Source organism: Pipistrellus hanaki (genome assembly GCF_964339955.1).
Source record: "Pipistrellus hanaki genome assembly, chromosome: 15".
In the NCBI taxonomy this organism is placed as follows: domain Eukaryota; kingdom Metazoa; phylum Chordata; class Mammalia; order Chiroptera; family Vespertilionidae; genus Pipistrellus; species Pipistrellus hanaki.
Genome location: NC_140517.1, coordinates 45,559,673 through 45,578,155, shown reverse-complemented (window position 1 = coordinate 45,578,155; position 18,483 = coordinate 45,559,673). Strand labels below are relative to the sequence as shown.

At 61.3% G+C, this 18,483-nt stretch overlaps 1 protein-coding gene across 1 annotated transcript in view; it reads right to left on the bottom strand.

The window, feature by feature from the left end:
- Positions 1-126: 126 nt before the first annotated feature.
- SULT2B1 (sulfotransferase family 2B member 1) overlaps positions 127-18,483 on the bottom strand; it is a 34,675-nt gene continuing 16,318 nt past the window's right edge. Inside the window, exons 2-7 of the mRNA XM_084906181.1 lie at positions 12,249-12,388; positions 8,144-8,352; positions 4,487-4,613; positions 3,884-3,978; positions 1,501-1,681; positions 127-346 (exon numbers count right to left, since the gene is read on the bottom strand). Coding sequence (XP_084762307.1) covers positions 153-346; positions 1,501-1,681; positions 3,884-3,978; positions 4,487-4,613; positions 8,144-8,352; positions 12,249-12,388 — 946 coding nt within the window. The 3' untranslated portion in view covers positions 127-152. The remainder of the gene's footprint in view (positions 347-1,500; positions 1,682-3,883; positions 3,979-4,486; positions 4,614-8,143; positions 8,353-12,248; positions 12,389-18,483) is intronic.

Sequence of the window (18,483 nt, the reverse complement as noted above, 5' to 3'; positions counted from 1 at the left end):
CTGCTGGGGAAGAGGACCCCGCCTTCAGGAGGCCCTGGTGCAGGAGAAGGGTCCCCACCCGGCCTCGCGCGCCCCCTGCCGCCCGCCCGTGGCATGCCACCGCCATCGCACATGGAGGAACCGGGGCAGGAGCGATGCGTTTATTCTCGGGGTCACGGATGCGGGTGCTCGGAGGCCTGATTAGGGCTGGGGCTGGGTTCGGGGCTGGGGGCGGGGTCCGGGCTGGCATCCTCGGGGTCCTCGTCCCAGGGGAAGGTCGGCATCCCCCTCATCTGCTCGCGGTAGACGCGGTCGAAGGCTTCGCTCTGCGCCACCGTGAAGTGGTTCTTCCAGTCTCCGCAGACCCCTGCGGGGAGGAAGGGCGCGCGAGGTGAGCAGCGTCCGCAGCGTCGCCCCGACATCCCAGCGTCCCCTGCCCCACCTCCTCTGCGCATGCGGTTCCCTAGGGCGGAAGCCCCGCCCACCCACTGGTCCCGCCCCCTCTCCACGCCGCCCCGCCCCCTCCCTTGGTTGCTGACTCACCCCGGCCGCCTGGACCTGGCCGACCCGGGCACCGTTCTTGCCTCCTCCCTTTTGGGGTCCCCCCTGCTCTGCTCACCCCGCCAGCAGACCTCTGACCTTCCGCCACTTCACCCCGAACCCCTTAAGTCTCTGCCCAGACCACCCCAAGCCCCACCCCATCTGGCGATCTGCACACCGCGCCCAGCCCCGGGCGCTCCCTCTGCGGCCTGGCACCGAGCAGGCAGCCCCCGCAGGGCGTCTGCGGCCCGGGCTCTGCCCCCGCCACTGCGGGCCCGGGCTGCTCCCCGCACTCAGCGCCGCGCCCGGGCCCGAGGTTTACCACAGCCTCGGAGCCGCAAGGGATCCAGCTCCCAGCCTCAAGTTCCTTCCTTTCTTTTTTTAAATCCTCACCCGAGGGAAGGTTGATTTTTTTTATGTTGTTGTTATTACTAATCCTCATCCGAGGATATTTTTTCCATTGATTATTATTATTTTTAAAAAAATCTATCTAGCCGAAACCGGTTTGGCTCAGTGGGTAGAGCATCAGCCTGGTGCGGGCTCGATCCCCAGTAGGGGGCGTGCGGGAGGCAGCCGATCAATGATTCTCATCACTGATGTTTATCATCTCCCTTCCTCTCTGAAATCAATACAAATATATTTGAAAAATAAAAATAAATAAATGATACCGGTAACTATTTAAAAATAATGGAAAGATATGCTCCAGTGAGGATTAACAACAAAAACAAATAAATAACTAATAGCCTCCCGTGGTGCGAAGCTGGCTGTGGCCTTTTGTTCCCATATACAGCTTGGGGGGAGGAGGAGATGAGGGGGCTCGGGGAGACCCGGGGTGCCGGGCACCTGCTGTGTCCCCCGAGCTGAGCCTGTGTGGGGGGTCCACCCCGGGCCCACGGGCCGCAGTGAAGGCGTTCTGGGGGGAGGCCCCGGGTTACCGGGGAAACCGGCCCAGAGAGGCGGGGGAATGCGAGGGGTCCGTACCTTTCCGCAGGAAGGCGCCGCGGCGCTGGTCCAGCAGGCTGGGCGGCAGCAGCGAGAAGTTGGACATGGTGTTGGCCTTCATGGCGTTGAAGGCCGAGTGCGCCACGACCGAGCCCAGCGCCTCCTCGCCCAGCTGCCGGCCCAGGAACCGGCACACGCGCTGCACCGCGCCGGGGAGGTCCTGGGGCGCAGAGGGGTCAGCGTAAGAGGGGGCAGGGGGGAAGGCGGGACGGGGGGGTGGGGAAGGGGGACAGCGAAAGGAGGGGACCCAGGCAAGGAAGGAACACCAGACCCAGAATTTGGATGTCAGAGTCTCAACCCAGACTTGTCTCTGCCTCAGTTTCCCCACCTCCAAGGGGCTGGGCACTGGCCTCTGAGGGGTTCTGCAGTTTGGGATTTGGGCGGGTGCTGTGGGTAGGAGGGCAGGGGTGAGGCTGGGTCAGAGGTCACCGCACGGGGCAGGGGGCAGTCCAGCACCTTATGTAGAATCCTCCTCCTCCAGGTTAGAAACGGGGCGTCAGCCGGTCTGTGCCCCAAGCCTGCTCCTCCCCCAGGGCCCCAGCCCAGAACAGCCCCAGATTCACCTGGTCACAGGGCCGGCCGCACTCCTAGCCGGGCCTCCCCGCTGCTCCCCTTCCCGCCCACACCCCTGGCTAGGGCTCTAACGCAGCATTGGAATGTTTAAACAGACTCCCATGCCCCTAGCCGGTGTTGTTCAGTGGTTAGAGCATCGGCCCACAGACCAAAGGGTCCCAGGTTCAAATCAGAGAGGAAGGGAGAGGTCTAGAGAGCTGGGAACATCGCACACCCCTGTCCTGTCCGCCATCAGCCCCTTCCCTCTGCCTGGACTCTCTCTGCCACATCCCCTCTGGGTCCCCATAGCCCGGGCACTGGTCAGGCCCGATTCTCTCCTGTGGACGCTTGTCCGGGCCTCTCCCTGCCTCCCGTCCCCACACCAGGCCGGAGCCTGCTCCTGAGGCTCCGAGACAGTTCCCGTCCCCCGGCCCAACCTCCAAGGTCAGGTGCTCCCCGCCCCTCCTCCTGGGACTCACCGCCCCCTGCACTTCCCTCCCTGCGCCCCCCGCCCCCTGGCAGACCTTCCCCCTCCGGTGCAGAGTTCGTCTCTCTCCCTGTGACTAACGGCTCAGGTCACCGGATGGAGCGCCCGCTGTGTACACGCCCCGGCCCACGCCCAGCAGGCCGTCTGGCCCGTCCTGCCCAGGGCCTTGCGGGAGGAGTAAGGGTCCGGGACCGGCCCCCGGAGGCCCAGAGCGGGAGCCCCGTGCCCAGGCCTCACGGCCAGGGAGGCGCTGGGGTCCGGGTCCCCCAGCCCGCAGTCCTCCTCCTGTGGCTGCCTTCCTCGGCCTGCACCCGGCCGCCAGCCCCCCGCCAGCCCCCGCCCCGGCTTTCCAGGTCATCCTGGTTTCGTAACCGCCCACCCTGTTATCCTCCTGAACCACACACTCGTCCCAGAACGCCGAGCACACTGGCCGTTCCTGCGTGGCCCAGTTCTGGGTTTGGAGAGTAGAGCGGGATGGGTGGGAGGGGGAGGGGCTGTGCCGGAATCTTCTGGGGGGAGGGGGGTGGTGGGAGGGAATCTTTCCATCAACAGCAATTCCCCGGAGGAGACAGAGCTACAAGGAGGAGCCCTGCGCCCGGACGGGCTCCTGACTCCCTCAGGCTCATCAGCCCCATTTCCTCCGCTAAAACGGGACAGCCCTCGCCGGTGTGGCTCAGTGGGCAGAGCCGCTGGAGGGTCCCGGGTTTGATTCCGGTCAAGGGCATGTACCTGGGTTGCAGGCTCCGTCCCTGGTTAGGGCACGTGCAGGAGGCAACCTAATCGACGTGTCTCTCTCACATCACTGTTTCTCTCTCCCAGTGTCTCCCTCTCCCTCTCATGCTCTCTCTCTCTCTCTCTCTCTCTCTCTCTCTCTCTCTTTTTTTTTTTTTTTAAATATATTTTATTGATTTTACACAGAGAAGAATTGAGAGGGACAGAGTTAGAAACGTCGATGAGAGAGAAACATCGACCAGCTGCCTCTTGCACACCCCCCACTGGGGATGTGCCCGCAACCAAGGTACATGCCCTTGACCGGAATTGAACCCGGACCCTTCAGTCCGCAGGCTGATGCTCTGTCCACTGAGCCACACCGGTTTCGGCCCCTCACCCCTGTTGTATCTCTCTGTCCCTGGTCCCTCTCATGCTCCGGCCTCAGGGACCGGTTCTGTTCACGCTGTCGCCCAGTACCTGGTGCGTCCACAGTGGAGGCGGTCTTCGGGAGGGGGTGGGGGGCGAGAGGAGGGGAGGAGCGGGGGTGCTGGGCCAGGTGGGGTGCGGGACGGCGGGGGAGGGGGAGAGAGGGATGGGGGGCGGGGGGATCACCTCCTGCAGCTCCTCGTAGGTGATGAACAGGAAGTTCTCTTTGCCCTGCATCCGAATCCAGCCTTTAATGTGGTCGAACCAGGAGCCGAACTGCACTGCGGGCAGAGGGGCGGAGGGGTGAGGGCCGGGCAGTGGGCCTCCGCGGCCGCTCCCAGTGCCTGACTGGCCCCACGCGGCCCAGGCCTGGCCCCTCGGAGCTGGAAGCCCCCCCCCCCCACATCCCCTGGTGCCCCATGTCCCTCCATCTCTGTCTCTCTGTCCCCCCCTCTGTCTCTCTGTCTGCATGTCTCTGTCCCCCTCTCTCTCTCTGTCTGCATGTGTCTCTCTATCCCCCTCTCTGTCTCTCTGTCTCTGTCTGTCTGCATGTGTCTCTCTGCATGTGTCTCTGTCCCCCTCTCTGTCTCTGGCCCTCGGGCTCTCTGGCTCTCTCCCTGCTGCTCCTGCATCTGCCGGCGCCTTTGGTTCTCTCCGGGTCTCCTATCCCCTTGCTCCCTGTCTCTCTCATGCTCCGTTCCTCTGTCTCTCTCACTGCCCCCCCCCCCCCCCCCCCGCGCCCTACCCTCCTCCCACCGGGGCCCGGGCCCACCCCCCTCCCGTGCTCACCTTCGCCTTTGAGGAAGTTCTGCAGGAACTGGTCGGGCGTGCCGGGGTCCTTCAGCTGCCCCGCGATCTTGGAGTAATGGTAGAGCGACACGGCCACGTCCCGGGGGTTCCGGCCCATGTAGATCACCTGGGGGGGGAGCAGGTGCCGTCACGGCCGCCCCGGGCCCCGCCCCCGCCCCCGGCCCCGCCCCCGGCCCCCCCCCCGCCCCCGAGGCCGTGCTGAGCCCCTCCCCCGGCCCCCGGCCCCCAGCCCCCTGGCCCGGCCCCCGGCCCCGCCCCCGGCCCCCGGCCCGAGGCCGTGCTGAGCCCCCCCCCTGCCCCGCAGCTCTCCCGCCGCACGCTGGGAGGAGGGGGGCTGATTCTGGGTCGGGAGGGAGGACCGGCTGGCTCCAGGGAGCAGAGTGGAGGAGAAAGGCAGGGAGTTCGGGGTGGGGGAGATCGGGGTGAGGGTGTGGACCAAAGCGAAGGGACGCTGCCCCTCCTTCCTGCCCCACGGCCGAGGCCCCAGCCTCATCCTTCCCGCCTGGACCTCCGCCCCCTCCCCCGCCTCCTCGCTGGCCTCCCGGCCTCCACACACCCAGCGAGGCCCCTGCCCTCCGGGTTTACCCTCCCAGCGCCCCAGGACAGAGTCCCAGCCACGGGCCTGACTCCAATCTGTTTACCAGGTTTATGTTCCACTAGAGGCCTGGTACATGGCATTGGGGGTGTCCCTCAGCCCGGCCTGCACCCGCTAGCAGGCAGACGTCCCCAGAGGGGTCCTTAGTGCTGCTGCAGAGGCAGGAGAGGCTCCCGCCACCAGCCGTGAGCCGGGCTTCTGGCTGCGTGTCTGCCCCCGGTGGTCAGTGCGCGTCATAGCGACCGGTCGTTCCTTTGATCGGTCGGTTTGCACGTTAGGGTTTTATTTTATAGGATCAGCATCCCCCCTCCAGTCCCACCAGACACGATCTTCCCTGTCAACTGTCTCCTTTCCCAAGACCAAGGTCAGCCACGTGGTGGTCAGCCCCGTGTAGGTGACCAACCTCCAACAAAAGCCCTGCCCGGCCGGCGTGGCCCGGTGGGTGAGCATCGACCTACGAACCAGGAGGTCACAGTCCGATTCCCAGTCAGGACACATGCCCCCGTGGCGGGCTCGATCCCCAGGGTGGGACGTGCAGGAGGCAGCCGATAGGTGATTCTCTCTCATGATTAGCGTTCCTATCTCTCTTCCTCTGCCTACCTCTCTGAAATCAATAAAAATCTATTTTTATTTTTATTTATTTTTATTTATTTATTTTTTTAAATATATTTTATTGATTTTTGTAGAGAGAGGAAGGGAGAGAGATAGAGAGCTAGAAACATCGATGAGAGAGAGTCATCGATCAGCTGCCTCTTGCACACCCCCTACTGGGGATGTGCCCGCAACCAAGGTACATGCCCTTGACCGGAACCGAACCCGGGACCCCTCAGTCCCCAAGCCGACGCTCTATCCATTGAGCCAAACCAGTCCCGGCTAAAAATCTATTTTTAAAAAAACCAATAACAACAACAACAAGAAAACCCTGGCACAGTGGCTCAGGTGAGCATCCGTGGGAGCATGCTGTCACATATCTACACGAAGGGGCTGAGGGCTGTGCATGCTGGTCCCCAGGAGAGGCCCCGGAAGCTGGTGCCCCGTCTCTGCCCGTCCCGTCTCTGCGCGCCCCTTCTCTGCGCGCCCCGTCTCTGCGCGCCCCGTCGCTGCCCGCCCCGTCTCTGCGCGCCCCGTCTCTGCCCGCCCCGTCTCTGCCCGCCCCGTCTCTGCCCGCCCCGTCTCTGCGCGCCCCGTCTCTGCCCGCCCCTTCTCTGCCCGCCCCGTCTCTGCCCGCCCCGTCTCTGCCCGCCCCTTCTCTGCCCGCCCCGTCTCTGCCCGCCCCGTCTCTGCGCGCCCCGTCTCTGCGCGCCCCGTCTCTGCGCGCCCCGTCTCTGCCCGCCCCGTCTCTGCGCGCCCCGTCTCTGCCCGCCCCACGCGCCTCCCCCCTCTCACAGGCTGACAGGGACTGTGCGTCCACCAGCCGTGCCAGCCTCTGAGTCCCTCTAGTGCAGTGGCCGGCAAACTGCGGCTCGCCAGCCACATGCGGCTCTCAAGCAGCGGTTTGCCGCTCTGGCTGCCTAATGAGTTTGCCGACCACCGTCATATGCTACCCTTTACCCCTTTGCACACAATATGCCACAACTCCTCACAGCTTCCAACTACACGGTAACAGTCTAGCAGTGGTCGGCAAACTCATTAGTCCACAGAGCTACAACATGTGGCTCGCGAGCCGCAGTTTGACGACCACTGCTATGGTGAACCAGGGGAGCCTGAGGGGGGTCTTGGGGACTCCCGGATGGCAGTCCCCATCTTGCCTCTATCCGCATTATTCGTCTATCTATCAATCATCTACTTACCTACCTACATTTTCTACAAATTGTAAATATCTGTGTCCGGCCCAGATCTCTCCTGTCAAACCCAGATCCATCACTGCCCGCTGGCAGCCTCCCCCTGGACGGCGAAGGGCCCCAGCAGAGCCCCCACATCCTCGCCCCCCCCCTCCCTGCCCCCATCTCAGCTAATGACAGCCCCATCTTCCCCCCTCCTGAAGCTGAACGCCCCGAGACGCCCTGGCTCCTGGTTCCCTCACACCCACCTCCAGCCTGTCAGCACAGCGGCCCGGTTCCACCTTAGAAACAGCCTTTTGGCTCCACCGCCCGGCCGCCGCCCCGCTGCCCCCCGGCACCTCCCCCTGGACTCCCTCCGCGGCGGGCCGTTCCCCACCTCGCCGCCAGAGGGCGCCGGGGAACACCGAAGTTTCCCTCTGCGGCGGGCCGTTCCCCGCCTCGCCGCCAGAGGGCGCCGGCGAACACCGAAGTCCGGGCGCTCCTGGCTCAGCCTCCCGGGCTCTGGCCTCGCTCACGGGCAGCCACAGCCAAGGCGGCCCCACAACCGCGCATTTTTGCCCATTTTGGCCCGGTTGCCTCCCTGACCTCATTTCCACTCCTCCCCGCCCTCGCTCACTTGGTACCGGCCACACAGGCCTTCCTGCGGGTCTGCAGACACATCCCTCCCACCAGAGGGCCTTTGCACCGACTCCCCCCCTGCCTTCTCCCTTCACCCCCGGGGCCTTTATTCAGAAGGGCCATTCTCACTGGGCAACCCCCTCCCTAACTCTCACCCTAACCCTAACCCTCATCCTCACCCTAACCCTCACCCTCACCCTAACTCTCACCCTCACCCTCACCCTAACCCTAACCCTAACCCTAACCCTAACCCTAACCATCACACTCACCCTCACCCTCACCCTCACTCTCACCCTAACCCTAACCCTCACCCTAACCCTCACCCTAACCCTCACCCTCACCCTCACCCTAACCCTAACCCTCACCCTCACCCTCACCCTCACCCTCACCCTCTGCTCCGCGACGTTAATTTCCCACCTTGGACCTATTCACGATTTCCCCTTTTCCGTCCATCTGTTCTCTGCCCTTTAGAATGTGGACTCACATTTGTTGTTGTTATTATTATTATTACTATTATTATTATTTTACTGCTGTTCTAGGTCAGGCCAGGACGCAGTAGATGCTCGATACCTAGGTGCCAACCTCACCAGTTAGCTGTGCCCCCTGCCCCCCCCCCGGCCCCCTCCCCTCCCCGGCCCGCACCTTGGCCTTGGAGTTGAAGAAGGCCTTTGTGAAGAGCTGGACGGGCAGGTGGGAGCTCATGAGGCGGGGGCTGGACTGGTCCGAGAGGCTGAAGGCGCCCATGATGGTCTCGCACCAGGGCGCCCGCTTCCAGATGGGCACCGAGCGGACCCAGGCGGGGTCCCCGTCCTTCAGGATCAGGCTGAGGATCTCGATCATCCAGTTGGTGCCTGGCGGGGAGCGAGGGGCGGGTGAGTGGGAGGCGGGGACGGGTGGGGACCAGGGGGAGGGGACGGGGTTTGGCACGGCCGCCTGGACTGCACGTGGCTCCGGGCTTTTCCTCACGGCCAGCGGGGACCAGGCTGTCTACTTTTTTTTAAATTTCTTTATTGATGAAGGTATCCCATATTTGTCCTCAACCCCCATTCCCCCAAACGCCCCATTGTCCTGGACCCCTGGTTAGGCTCGTATGTGTGCACACAAGTCCTCTGATCGATCTCTCCCTTTTATCCCCGCCCTCCCTCTGAGGCCCAGCCGTCTGACCCCTGGCTCCTTGTCTCTGGCCTGTTCTTGCCCATCCGTCTGTGTTGTTGGCTGTCTTTACTTGCAGAGCTGGAAGCAGCTCACAGAAATAAGGTCGCCAGCCCGGGTGGCGGGGCCGGCCAGCCCTCCATCCAACCCCGTTCCGCTTTCCTGCGGGGACGGGGACGGGACCACGCGGCTCCCGGCAGCTGTGCGAGGCCACGTGACCGAGCTCCAGCCAAGGACAGACGTGCAGGTGGCCGTGGTGTGCGGCCGGTTCCAGGCCTGGCCCATAAAAACCCTGCCACGTGACTCTCTCTCTCTCTCTCTCTCTCTCTCTCTCTCTCTCTCTCTGTCGCTCTCCTTCCCTCCCTGGCTGCTGGCTGCAGGCAGAGATACCAGTGGAAACTGAGGCTCCCAAGGATGGCAGAGCCACAGCCCGAAGGAGCCAGGCCACTGGGTTACCCCCCCCCCCCAATGCACACACACACACACACACACACACACACACCCCTCTCTCCCTGTGTCCCGCACTGGCTGGCGTGTGCAGGATGAGGCATAAACGTCTGTGGGGCCCAGCGTCTTAGGCTCTGGGGCTTGTGTATTAGGGCTGAAGGACTCGCTAATACGCGGAGGGGCTGGCATTGAATCCAGGCATCGACTTAAAAAAAATCTCAGCTCTTTTTACTGCCCCTTCTTGGGAGTAACCCCCAGATTTCGGGGGGGAGGGGGCCACCAATGACACGCAGGAGGAAGAGCCCTCATCAGGGACCCAGTTCCCGGGCGTGGATGCTGGGGGGCTCCAGGCAAGTCAGACCGGAAGTGATGGTGATGATGATGGTGCTAGAACCCCCTCTTGTGTTATGTTGCCTTGGGTTCTACCAAGCGCCCCAGGCCCGTTCTCCGCCCTGGCTCTGGGCTCCGGACCCCTCTCCGCTGTCCGGTGCTGAGACACTGGGGCTGACACCCCCTCCCTCCTCCCCACCCCCCCTCCCGCCCCCCCATCTCCCTGCAAACATTTCTCCTTCGCCCGCCGGCGCAATGCCAATATCCGCCAGCAGAGGGCGCCGGAGGAACCTGCAGACAGAGGACCGGCCTCTCCTCCCGGTTTGCACAGGCGCCTCTCCCGGCACCAACCTCTCCCGGCACCAACGTGATGGACAGAGGCCCGCGCTGCAGGGGCCGGGACCCTCACTGCCCGCCCCCTGCCCGCCCCCCCCCCCCCCAGCAGCTTTCCCCGCGGCTCTGCTCCAGCCCGAGGACGGCCTGCCCCATGCATTCACTCTCCTGTCTCCGTCACCCCTGCTGCCAGGGAAGAATCCCGCTTTGTGGCTGAGGTAGAACACACAGAACGGGCAAGTGGCCAGTGCACCCGTTTGAAGTGTGTGGTTCGGGGGCATTAAGTGCCAACACGCCCCGCAGCATCTCCGCTCAGCCTGCCGCTGGGGGGCAGGCTGCCGCCGTCTGGACCGAGGGACATGTGCCTGGACCGCCCCCCCCCCCACTGCCACTGCCAACACACAGCCCTTCGACCAAGCAATGGTCGAATCTTGGCGCTTATTCCACGTAATAAAAAAATACTTGTGCAGCCCTGACCGGTTTGGCTCAGTGGATAGAGCGTCGGCCTGCGGACTGAAAGGTCCCAGGTTCGATTCCGGTCAAGGGCATGTACCTTGGTTGTGGGCACATCCCCAGTAGGAGGTGTGCAGGAGGCAGCTGATCCATGTTTCTAACTCTCTATCCTTCTCCCTTCCTCTCTGTAAAAAAAAAAATAAGCCAATAAAATGTATTTAAAAAAATACTTGTTCAAATGTGTATGCGTCCACGTGATGTATGTGCAAGAAGGGGGATCGTGCATAAAGTTCACACTGTGGCCCCAGCCGGTGTGGCTCAGTGGACAGAGCAGACAGAGTTCCGGCCTTCGGATGGAAGGGTCCCGGGTTCGATTCTGGTCAAGGGCCCATGCCCGGGTTGTGGGTTCGATCCCCCAGTAGGGGGCGTGCAGGAGGCAGCGATCCATGATTCTCTCTCATCATGGATGTTTCTATCTCTCCCTCTCCCTTCCTCTCTGGAGTCAATAAAAAATGTATTTTAAAAAAGCTTACATGGTGCTACAGGCACAGGAGTGGAAGGCAGTAAGGGCCGGTCAGCGAGGGGCTGGTGGGGGCGGACCAGGCCAGCGTGGCGCTGAGGGAGGGGCTGGGGGAGGCCCCGCGGGGTGCGATTCCGATGATCGGAAACGCCCAGAGCGGCGAGCCCGGGCCAGACGCGGGTTAATGATCGCCAGGGGCTCGGGGGCAGGAATGTGGGCTGGGAGCGATGGCCGGAGGGACCGCTGTCCTGTTGGGGTGACGGAAATGTCCTGAAGCTGGCGGTGGCGATGGGTGCCCAGCCGTGAACACACCACTTTAACGCGGGTGAACGGCCCGGCCGGCGTGGCTCAGGGGCTGAGCATTGACCCGCGAAGCAGGGGGTCAGGGTTCGATTCCCGGTCAGGGCACAGGCCTGGGTTGCGGGCTTGATCCCCAGTGGGGGGCGTGCAGGAGGCAGCTGGTAGATGTTTCTAACTATCCCTCTCTCTCTCTGTAAAAAATCAATAAAATATATTAAAAAAAAAAAAAAAGAAGATAAGACGTGCAGCTGCTGGCAGGATTCCAGGGGAAGGAGGAGGCAGTGCAGGGAACGGAGAGGGACAGGAGGGGGCGCTGCCCCGGGGCAGGACAGGGACCCGGGAGAGGGTGCTCCTGGCGGTGGGACCCGCCAGCACCAAGGCCAAGGCCACGGGCCAGAACAGCCCAGCCCTCTGCCCTCCCCCACCCACTGCCCGGTGTCCCGCCCCTCCCCCACCCACTGTCCGGGTGCCCCGCCCCTCCCCCACCCACTGTCCGGGTGCCCCTCCCCTCCCCCACCCACTGTCCGGTGCCCCGCCCCTCCCCCACCCACTGTCCGGGTGCCCCGCCCCTCCCCCACCCACTGTCCGGTGTCCCCCTCCCCCACCCACTGTCCGGGTGCCCCGCCCCTCCCCCACCCACTGTCCGGGTGCCCCTCCCCTCCCCCACCCACTGTCCGGTGTCCCCCTCCCCCACCCACTGTCCGGTGCCCGCCCCTCCCCCACCCACTGTCCGGGTGTCCCGCCCCTCCCCCACCCACTGTCCGGTGCCCGCCCCTCCCCCACCCACTGTCCGGTGCCCGCCCCTCCCCCACCCACTGTCCGGTGTCCCCCTCCCCCACCCACTGCCCGGTGTCCCGCCCCTCCCCCACCCGCTGTCCGGGTGCCCCGCCCCTCCCCCACCCACTGTCCGGGTGCCCCGCCCCTCCCCCACCCACTGTCCGGTGTCCCGCCCCTCCCCCACCCACTGTCCGGTGCCCGCCCCTCCCCCACCCACTGTCCGGTGCCCCGCCCCTCCCCCACCCACTGTCCGGTGCCCCGCCCCTCCCCCACCCACTGTCCGGTGTCCCCGCCCCTCCCCCACCCACTGTCCGGTGCCCGCCCCTCCCCCCACCCACTGTCCGGTGTCCCCGCCCCTCCCCCACCCACTGTCCGGTGCCCCGCCCCTCCCCCCATTGTCGGGGCCCCGCCCCCGGCCCCGCCCCCGGCCCTTACCTGACTTGGGGTAGGTGACGATGAAGATGTCGTCGTCCTGCACCTCGGCGTCCTCCGTGAGCCGGATGCTCTCCGGGGAGTAGATGCCCACGGGGAAGGGGATGCCCTTGTAGCGGAAGTACTCGCCCGACAGCTTCTGGCTACAGGAGGGGGTCAGAGGTCACCGGGAGGGTGCCAGGAGGGGGGGCGTGAGGGGGGGCGGGGTCAGAGGTCACCGGGAGGGTGCCAGGAGGGGGGGCGTGAGGGGGGGCGGGGTCAGAGGTCACCGGGAGGGTGCCAGGAGGGGGGGCGTGAGGAGGGGGAGCAGGGTCAGAGGTCACCGGGAGGGTGCCAGGAGGGGGGGCACAGAGGCGGAGGGACTGCCCACAGCCACGCAGCTGGCGGCCGGGAGCACCTCCCAGCGCAGAGCGGGCCGTGCTTCCCAGACATTCACCCTGAGCCCCAGCTCAGGGGAGGGGCGACGCTGAGCCACCGCCGCGTTCCCCGATGGGGTTCCCGATGGGGTTCCCCGATGGGGGTCCCCGATGGGGGTCCCCGATGGGGGTCCCCGATGGGCGACGGAGGCCCCAGGAGCCAGGCGCCGCCACTGCGGCCAGGCCAGGCGGCTGAGCCCACCTGCCAACCACGTCCAGCCACTGAGCAGCTGGAACAGTATTTAAACAAACAAACAAAAAACAAACAAAAAAGAGCCCTAGACAATTTGGCTCAGTGGATAGAGCTCAGGCTGCAGACTCAAGGGTCCCAGGTTCGATTCCGGTCAGGGGCATGTACCTTGGTTGAGGCCACATCCGATCGATGTTTCTAACTCTCTATCCCTCTCCCTTCCTCTCTGTAAAAAATCAATAAAATATATTTCAAAGAAAACTATATTTTATTGGTTTCAGAGAGGAAGGAAGAGAGAGATAGAAACATCAATGATGACAGAATCCTTGATCTGCTGCCTCCTGCACGCCCCCCTCTGGGGATCGAGCACACAACCCAGACATGTGCCCTTGACCGGGAATCAGACCGTGACCTCCTGGTTCATAGGTCGCCGCTCAACCACTGAGCCACACCGGCCGAACCCCAGTCCAGCTGCCCCCCCAAACCCGGGCGTGAAACTGCCCAAAGGGAGATGTTTGAAGAGCTGCCTGCTCAGCTGCCGCCTCTTTCCATCCCAGCCTCCCTCCCCCCCCACAATCCCGCGTCTCCTCCTGTGTGCGGGTGGGAGGGGGACCGGGTCCGGGGACTGACTGGGGTGAAGGTGCGTTGGCACACACTTGGCCGGGCGCCTGTGGATGCTGATGAATTCACAGTCACGTCTGTGTGCGGGGCAGCCAGCCTGGGGGGGGGGGGGACTCTGGGCGTGATGGCCTCGGGCCTGGGGCCTGGGGTCACGCGTTCCGGGGTGCCAAGCGGCGGAATGCCGGGCGGAGGGGACCCGGGATCTCGGCATGCCCCCGGAAGCCGGCGTGTATGTGCCCGGACTGTGTGGAGTGCGGCTCAGCTTCCGAGAGGGAGCAAGCTGCTGTAGTTTATTCTTTCCACAATCCAAATAGCCGTTCCCTCTACCTAAGGCCTTGTCGCCTGTAGTGGTTCTTTTACTTTAAAAAAAAAAATTTTTTTTTAAATTGATTTCAGAGAGGAAGGGAGAGGGAGAGATGGAAGCATCCGTGATGAGAGAGAATCACTGACCGCTGCCCCCTGCACGCCCCCCACTGGGGACCGAGCCCACAACCCGGGCCTGTGCCTGGACCGGGAATCGGACCGGGACCTCCTGGTTCATAGGTGGATGCTCAACCGCTGAGCCTTTTTCTTTTTAAATATATTTTTATTGATTTCAGAGAGAGGAAGGGAGAGGGAGAGAGAGAAACATCATTGATTGGCTGCCTCTTGCACGCCCCCTTCTGGGGATTGAGCCCACAATCCGGGCATGTGCCCTTGACCGGAATCGAACCCGGGACTCTTCAGTCCACAGGCCGATGCTCTATCCACTGAGCCAAACCGGCTAGGACATGGGCTGGTTCTTTTTCTTAAGGAGAACCCTCTCAAAAGGATATAAGTCTCAGCCCCCCTCCCCCTCAAACCCAGATCTGCCCAGTCTTAGTGGACACACCGTGTGCCTGTCCATTTGTCTTTATATATATATATATATATATATATATATATATATATATATATATATATATATAATTGATTTTTCACAGAGAGGAAGAGAGAGGGACAGAGAGTTAGAAACATCGACGAGAGAGAAACATCGATCAGCTGCCTCTTGCACACCCCCTACTGGGGATGTGCCCGCAACCAAGGTACATGCCCTTGACCAGAATCGAACCTGGGACCCTTCAGTCCATAGGCCGATGCTCTATCCACTGAGCCAAACCGGTTTCGGCCGGTCCATTTGTCTTTACGGTACACTTAGGACAATACACTGAACTGAGGGGTGTGTGTAAGTAGGTTATATCGTCTGTGGGTTTATTTCCAGTTATGGGAGAGAATGTTTCAAACCTCCTGTTATATAAGGAGGCCTGGAGTTCAACTGCACAGACGAAAGCTCAGAAAGCGCCCTGGCCAGTGTGGCTCAGCTGGAAGGAGCATCGTCCAGGGCGTCCAAAGGTTGCGGGTTCGATTCCTGTCAGGGCACAGGCCTGGACTTTGGGTCCATCCCCGGTTGGTGCATGTAGGAGGCAACCAATCGATGTTCCTTTTTATATATAGATATCCCTGTCCTATCCTCTCTCTCTCTGTAAAGATCAATAAAAACAAAAGCAGCCTGGCCGGTGTGGCTCCGCGGTTGAGCATCCACCTATGAACCGGAGGTCACGGTTGGATTCCCGGCCAGGGCACAGGCCTGGGTGGCCGGCTCGATCCCCAGGGTGGGGCGTGAAGGAGGATCAATGAATCAGCTGATCAATGATTCTCTTTCATCATGGATGATTCTCTCTCTCTCTCTCTCTCTCTCTCTCTCTCTCCCCCATCGTCTCTGAAATCAATAAAAATATATTCACAAACAAACAACCTCGAAAGGTAACGTTGAATGAAAAATGAGGGACACAAGAGCATCCAGAGCATCTGTCCAGCGATGGGAAGTTCAAAGCCAGGGGCGAGGGGCCTATGGTGTTAGAAGGCGGGCGGTGGTGACCCTTGGGGGCCTGGGGGATTGTGGGGAGAGGCAGATGGGGGCTGGTTACATGTTGTGCTCGTTTTGCAAAATTCACTGAGCCATTGCGTCTTTAATGCAACACTCATGGAATGAATGAACAAAGCATTCAAGTCTCCTCACGAAAACAGCCGTTTTTAATCAAAAGGAGGCAAGCCAAAACCGGTTTGGCTCAGTGGACAGAGTGTCCGCCTACGGACTGAAAGGTCCCAGGTTCGATTCCGGTCAAGGGCATGTATGTGCCTTGGTTGCGGGCACATTCCCAGTGAGGGGTGTGCAGGAGGCAGCTGATTGATGTTTCTAACTTTTTCTTCCCCTCTTCTTTAAAAAAACAAATATATATATATTTCTTGATTGATTTCAGAGAGGAAAGGAGGAGAGAGAGATAGAAACATCAATGACGAGAGAGAATCATTGACCGGCTGCCTCCTGCACGCCCCCCACTGGGGACTGAGACTGCAACCCAGGCATGTGCCCTTGGCCGGAATCGAACCCGGGACCCCTCAGTCCACAGGCTGACACTATATCCACTGAGCAAAGCCAGCCAGGGCAATGTTTCTAACTGTCTATCCCTCTCCCTTCTTCTCTGTAAAAAAAATAAAAATAAAATAAAAAATATGTATATATATAGAGGGAGAGAGGGAGATAGAGGGAGAGAGAGAACTGTCCTGGAGCTGGATGTCACATGCGCTGTGCCTCAGTTTCCCCAATGGTAACATAGGGATAAAAGGAGCAGCCCAGTGCCTTGGTGAATCATACAAACCCCGGAGTCAGAATACGGGGCTTTGAAGTCTATGTCCCAGCCGCTGTGTGGCTGCGGGCAAGTCACTCAGCCTCTCTGTGCCTCCGTTTCCTCATCCATCAAATGGGGATGATAATAACCATTGCCTCCATGAAAAAAAAAGTGCCTGGCTTAGATCTGTGCCTGGCATGGAGTGAGCACAATATAAACGCTCGTTAATTTCCCTAACAGTTGTAGCAGTGGGAGGGTTTGATGTGCCAATAGCCGTAAAAATGATTGACTCACGGTCTGCGGCCGTAAACCTGGGCTAACATTATTATTATACTCCAATAGAGGCAGCATCGGACAGGGTGTGAGCCCTGAGGCGGGGCTGCTTCGCACAGCACAGTGTTTGGCACTTAGTAGGCCCTCATCACCTCGTCATGACTTTACTGTTCCATGATGCTATCAGGTACCCCATAGGCTGAGCCTGGACGGTAGCCTTAGTGATGTCACCGGTTGCCGGGCAGATTTAGCCCCGTGGATGGAGCTGTGAGGTCATCAGTTACCGGGCAGATTAACAGCGTCAGTGCCCAGGCCTGGGCTCTCACTGGGCTTCTCTGAGCCTCAGTTTCCTCTCCGGCCACCGGAGGAGAAGGCCATGTCTACCCCAGGGATTTAGTCCTACTTGAGGGTAAAAGGGAATAAGAACACGGGGCGGCCGGCTCCGGAAACACGCCGAGGAAACGGAGGCTGTGGTTGGCCACCCGCGTGAGTGTAGTCTTTGATCTCCAAACAGACAGCTCCTCAGGGAAATTCCTCCCCGTTTACAGGAGACGGACACGGCGATGCCAAAGAGGAAACGGCCCTGTGCCCTTCCGGGCGCCTGGGTCTCCACTGAATGCTTAAAGGGGCAGTGACCATCTCCAAATCAGGCCCGAGCCACAGCCCGGGAAGCCAGCGTGGGATCCACGGCGCTGGGACGTGGCCTGCGGGCAATCAGTATGTGGCTGAATGAAGGAATGTGTGGTGAATGAATGAATGAATGTGTGAGTGAATGAATGAATGAGTGTGTGATGAATGTCTGTTGAATGAATGTGTGAGTGAATGAATGAATGTGTGATGAATGTGTATTGAATGAATGAGTGCGTGTGAGTGAATGAGTGAATATGTGTGAGTGAATGAATGTGTGTGTGTGATGAATGTGTGGTGAATGAATGAATGAGTGTGAGTGAATGAATGAGTGTGTGAGTGAATGAATGAGTGTGTGATGAATGTGTGGTGAGTGAATGAGTGTGTGAGTGAATGAATGAGTGTGTGTCAGTGAATGAACGTGTGTGTGAGTGAATGAATGAGTGTGTATCAGTGAATGAGTGTGTGTCAGTGAATGAATGTGTGTGTGATGAATGTGTGTTGAATGAATGAGTGTGAGTGGGTGAATGAATGTGTGTGTGAGTGTATGAATGAATGTGTGTGTGAGTGTATGAATGAATGTGTGAATGAATGAATGAGTGTGTGTGAATGAATGAGTGTGTGTGAGTGAATGAATGAGTGTGTGAGTGAATGAATGAATGAATGAGTGTGTGATGAATGAATGAGTGTGTGAGTGAATGAATGAGTGAATGAATGAGTGTGTGATGAATGGGTGAAGAATGCATGTGTGAGGGCGTTAGCAGGAAGCCAGTGAAGGAAGTCGGAGAGCGCTGTCGATGCCCTCCGCCCGCCTCCGTGGCCCTCCGCCCGCCTCCGTGGCCCTCCGCCCGCCTCCGTGGCCCTCCGCCCGCCTCCGTGGCCCTCCGCCCGCCTCCGTGGCTCTCGGTCCCGGGGGAGTCCTCTGCAGAGCCCTCCGGGGCCTCAGAGACCCCAAAGCCCGGTCTCCCTGCCGGCCAGCAGAGCCCACACCCCTGTGCCCTTGGAGCCCACAACAGCCAGCTGCTCAGCAAACGGCTCCGCGTCAATGTTCACCGAACACGGGCAAATGGGGAGCCAGATCTCCCTTACGGATGATGCCACGGGGAACACGGGGCGCCCGAGGGGGAGCGAGGTGGCCGGGCCACGGCCAGTCCCACGCCGAGCGGGGCTGGACTCCGTCCTGCGGGCAGTTCCTGCCCCGTCCCTCCTAGGACCCCGCTCCAGCTAAGGCCCCCCCCCTGCCGGGTACCGAGCACGACGCCCCCTCCCGGCCTTTTCACCTGCGGGTCCTCCCGCAGGAAGGCCGCCCCCTCACCGCCCCCACCCCGCGCCCCACCCCGCCCCCCTTCCCTCTGGGCCCAGTCGCTCGGTGTGTCCTGACACGGGTGCTCCTCATACACCCGCTCTGGCCCCGGGGACCGTCCGCCCGGCGCCCCGGGTCCCAGCCGTGTGGTCCCGGGAGC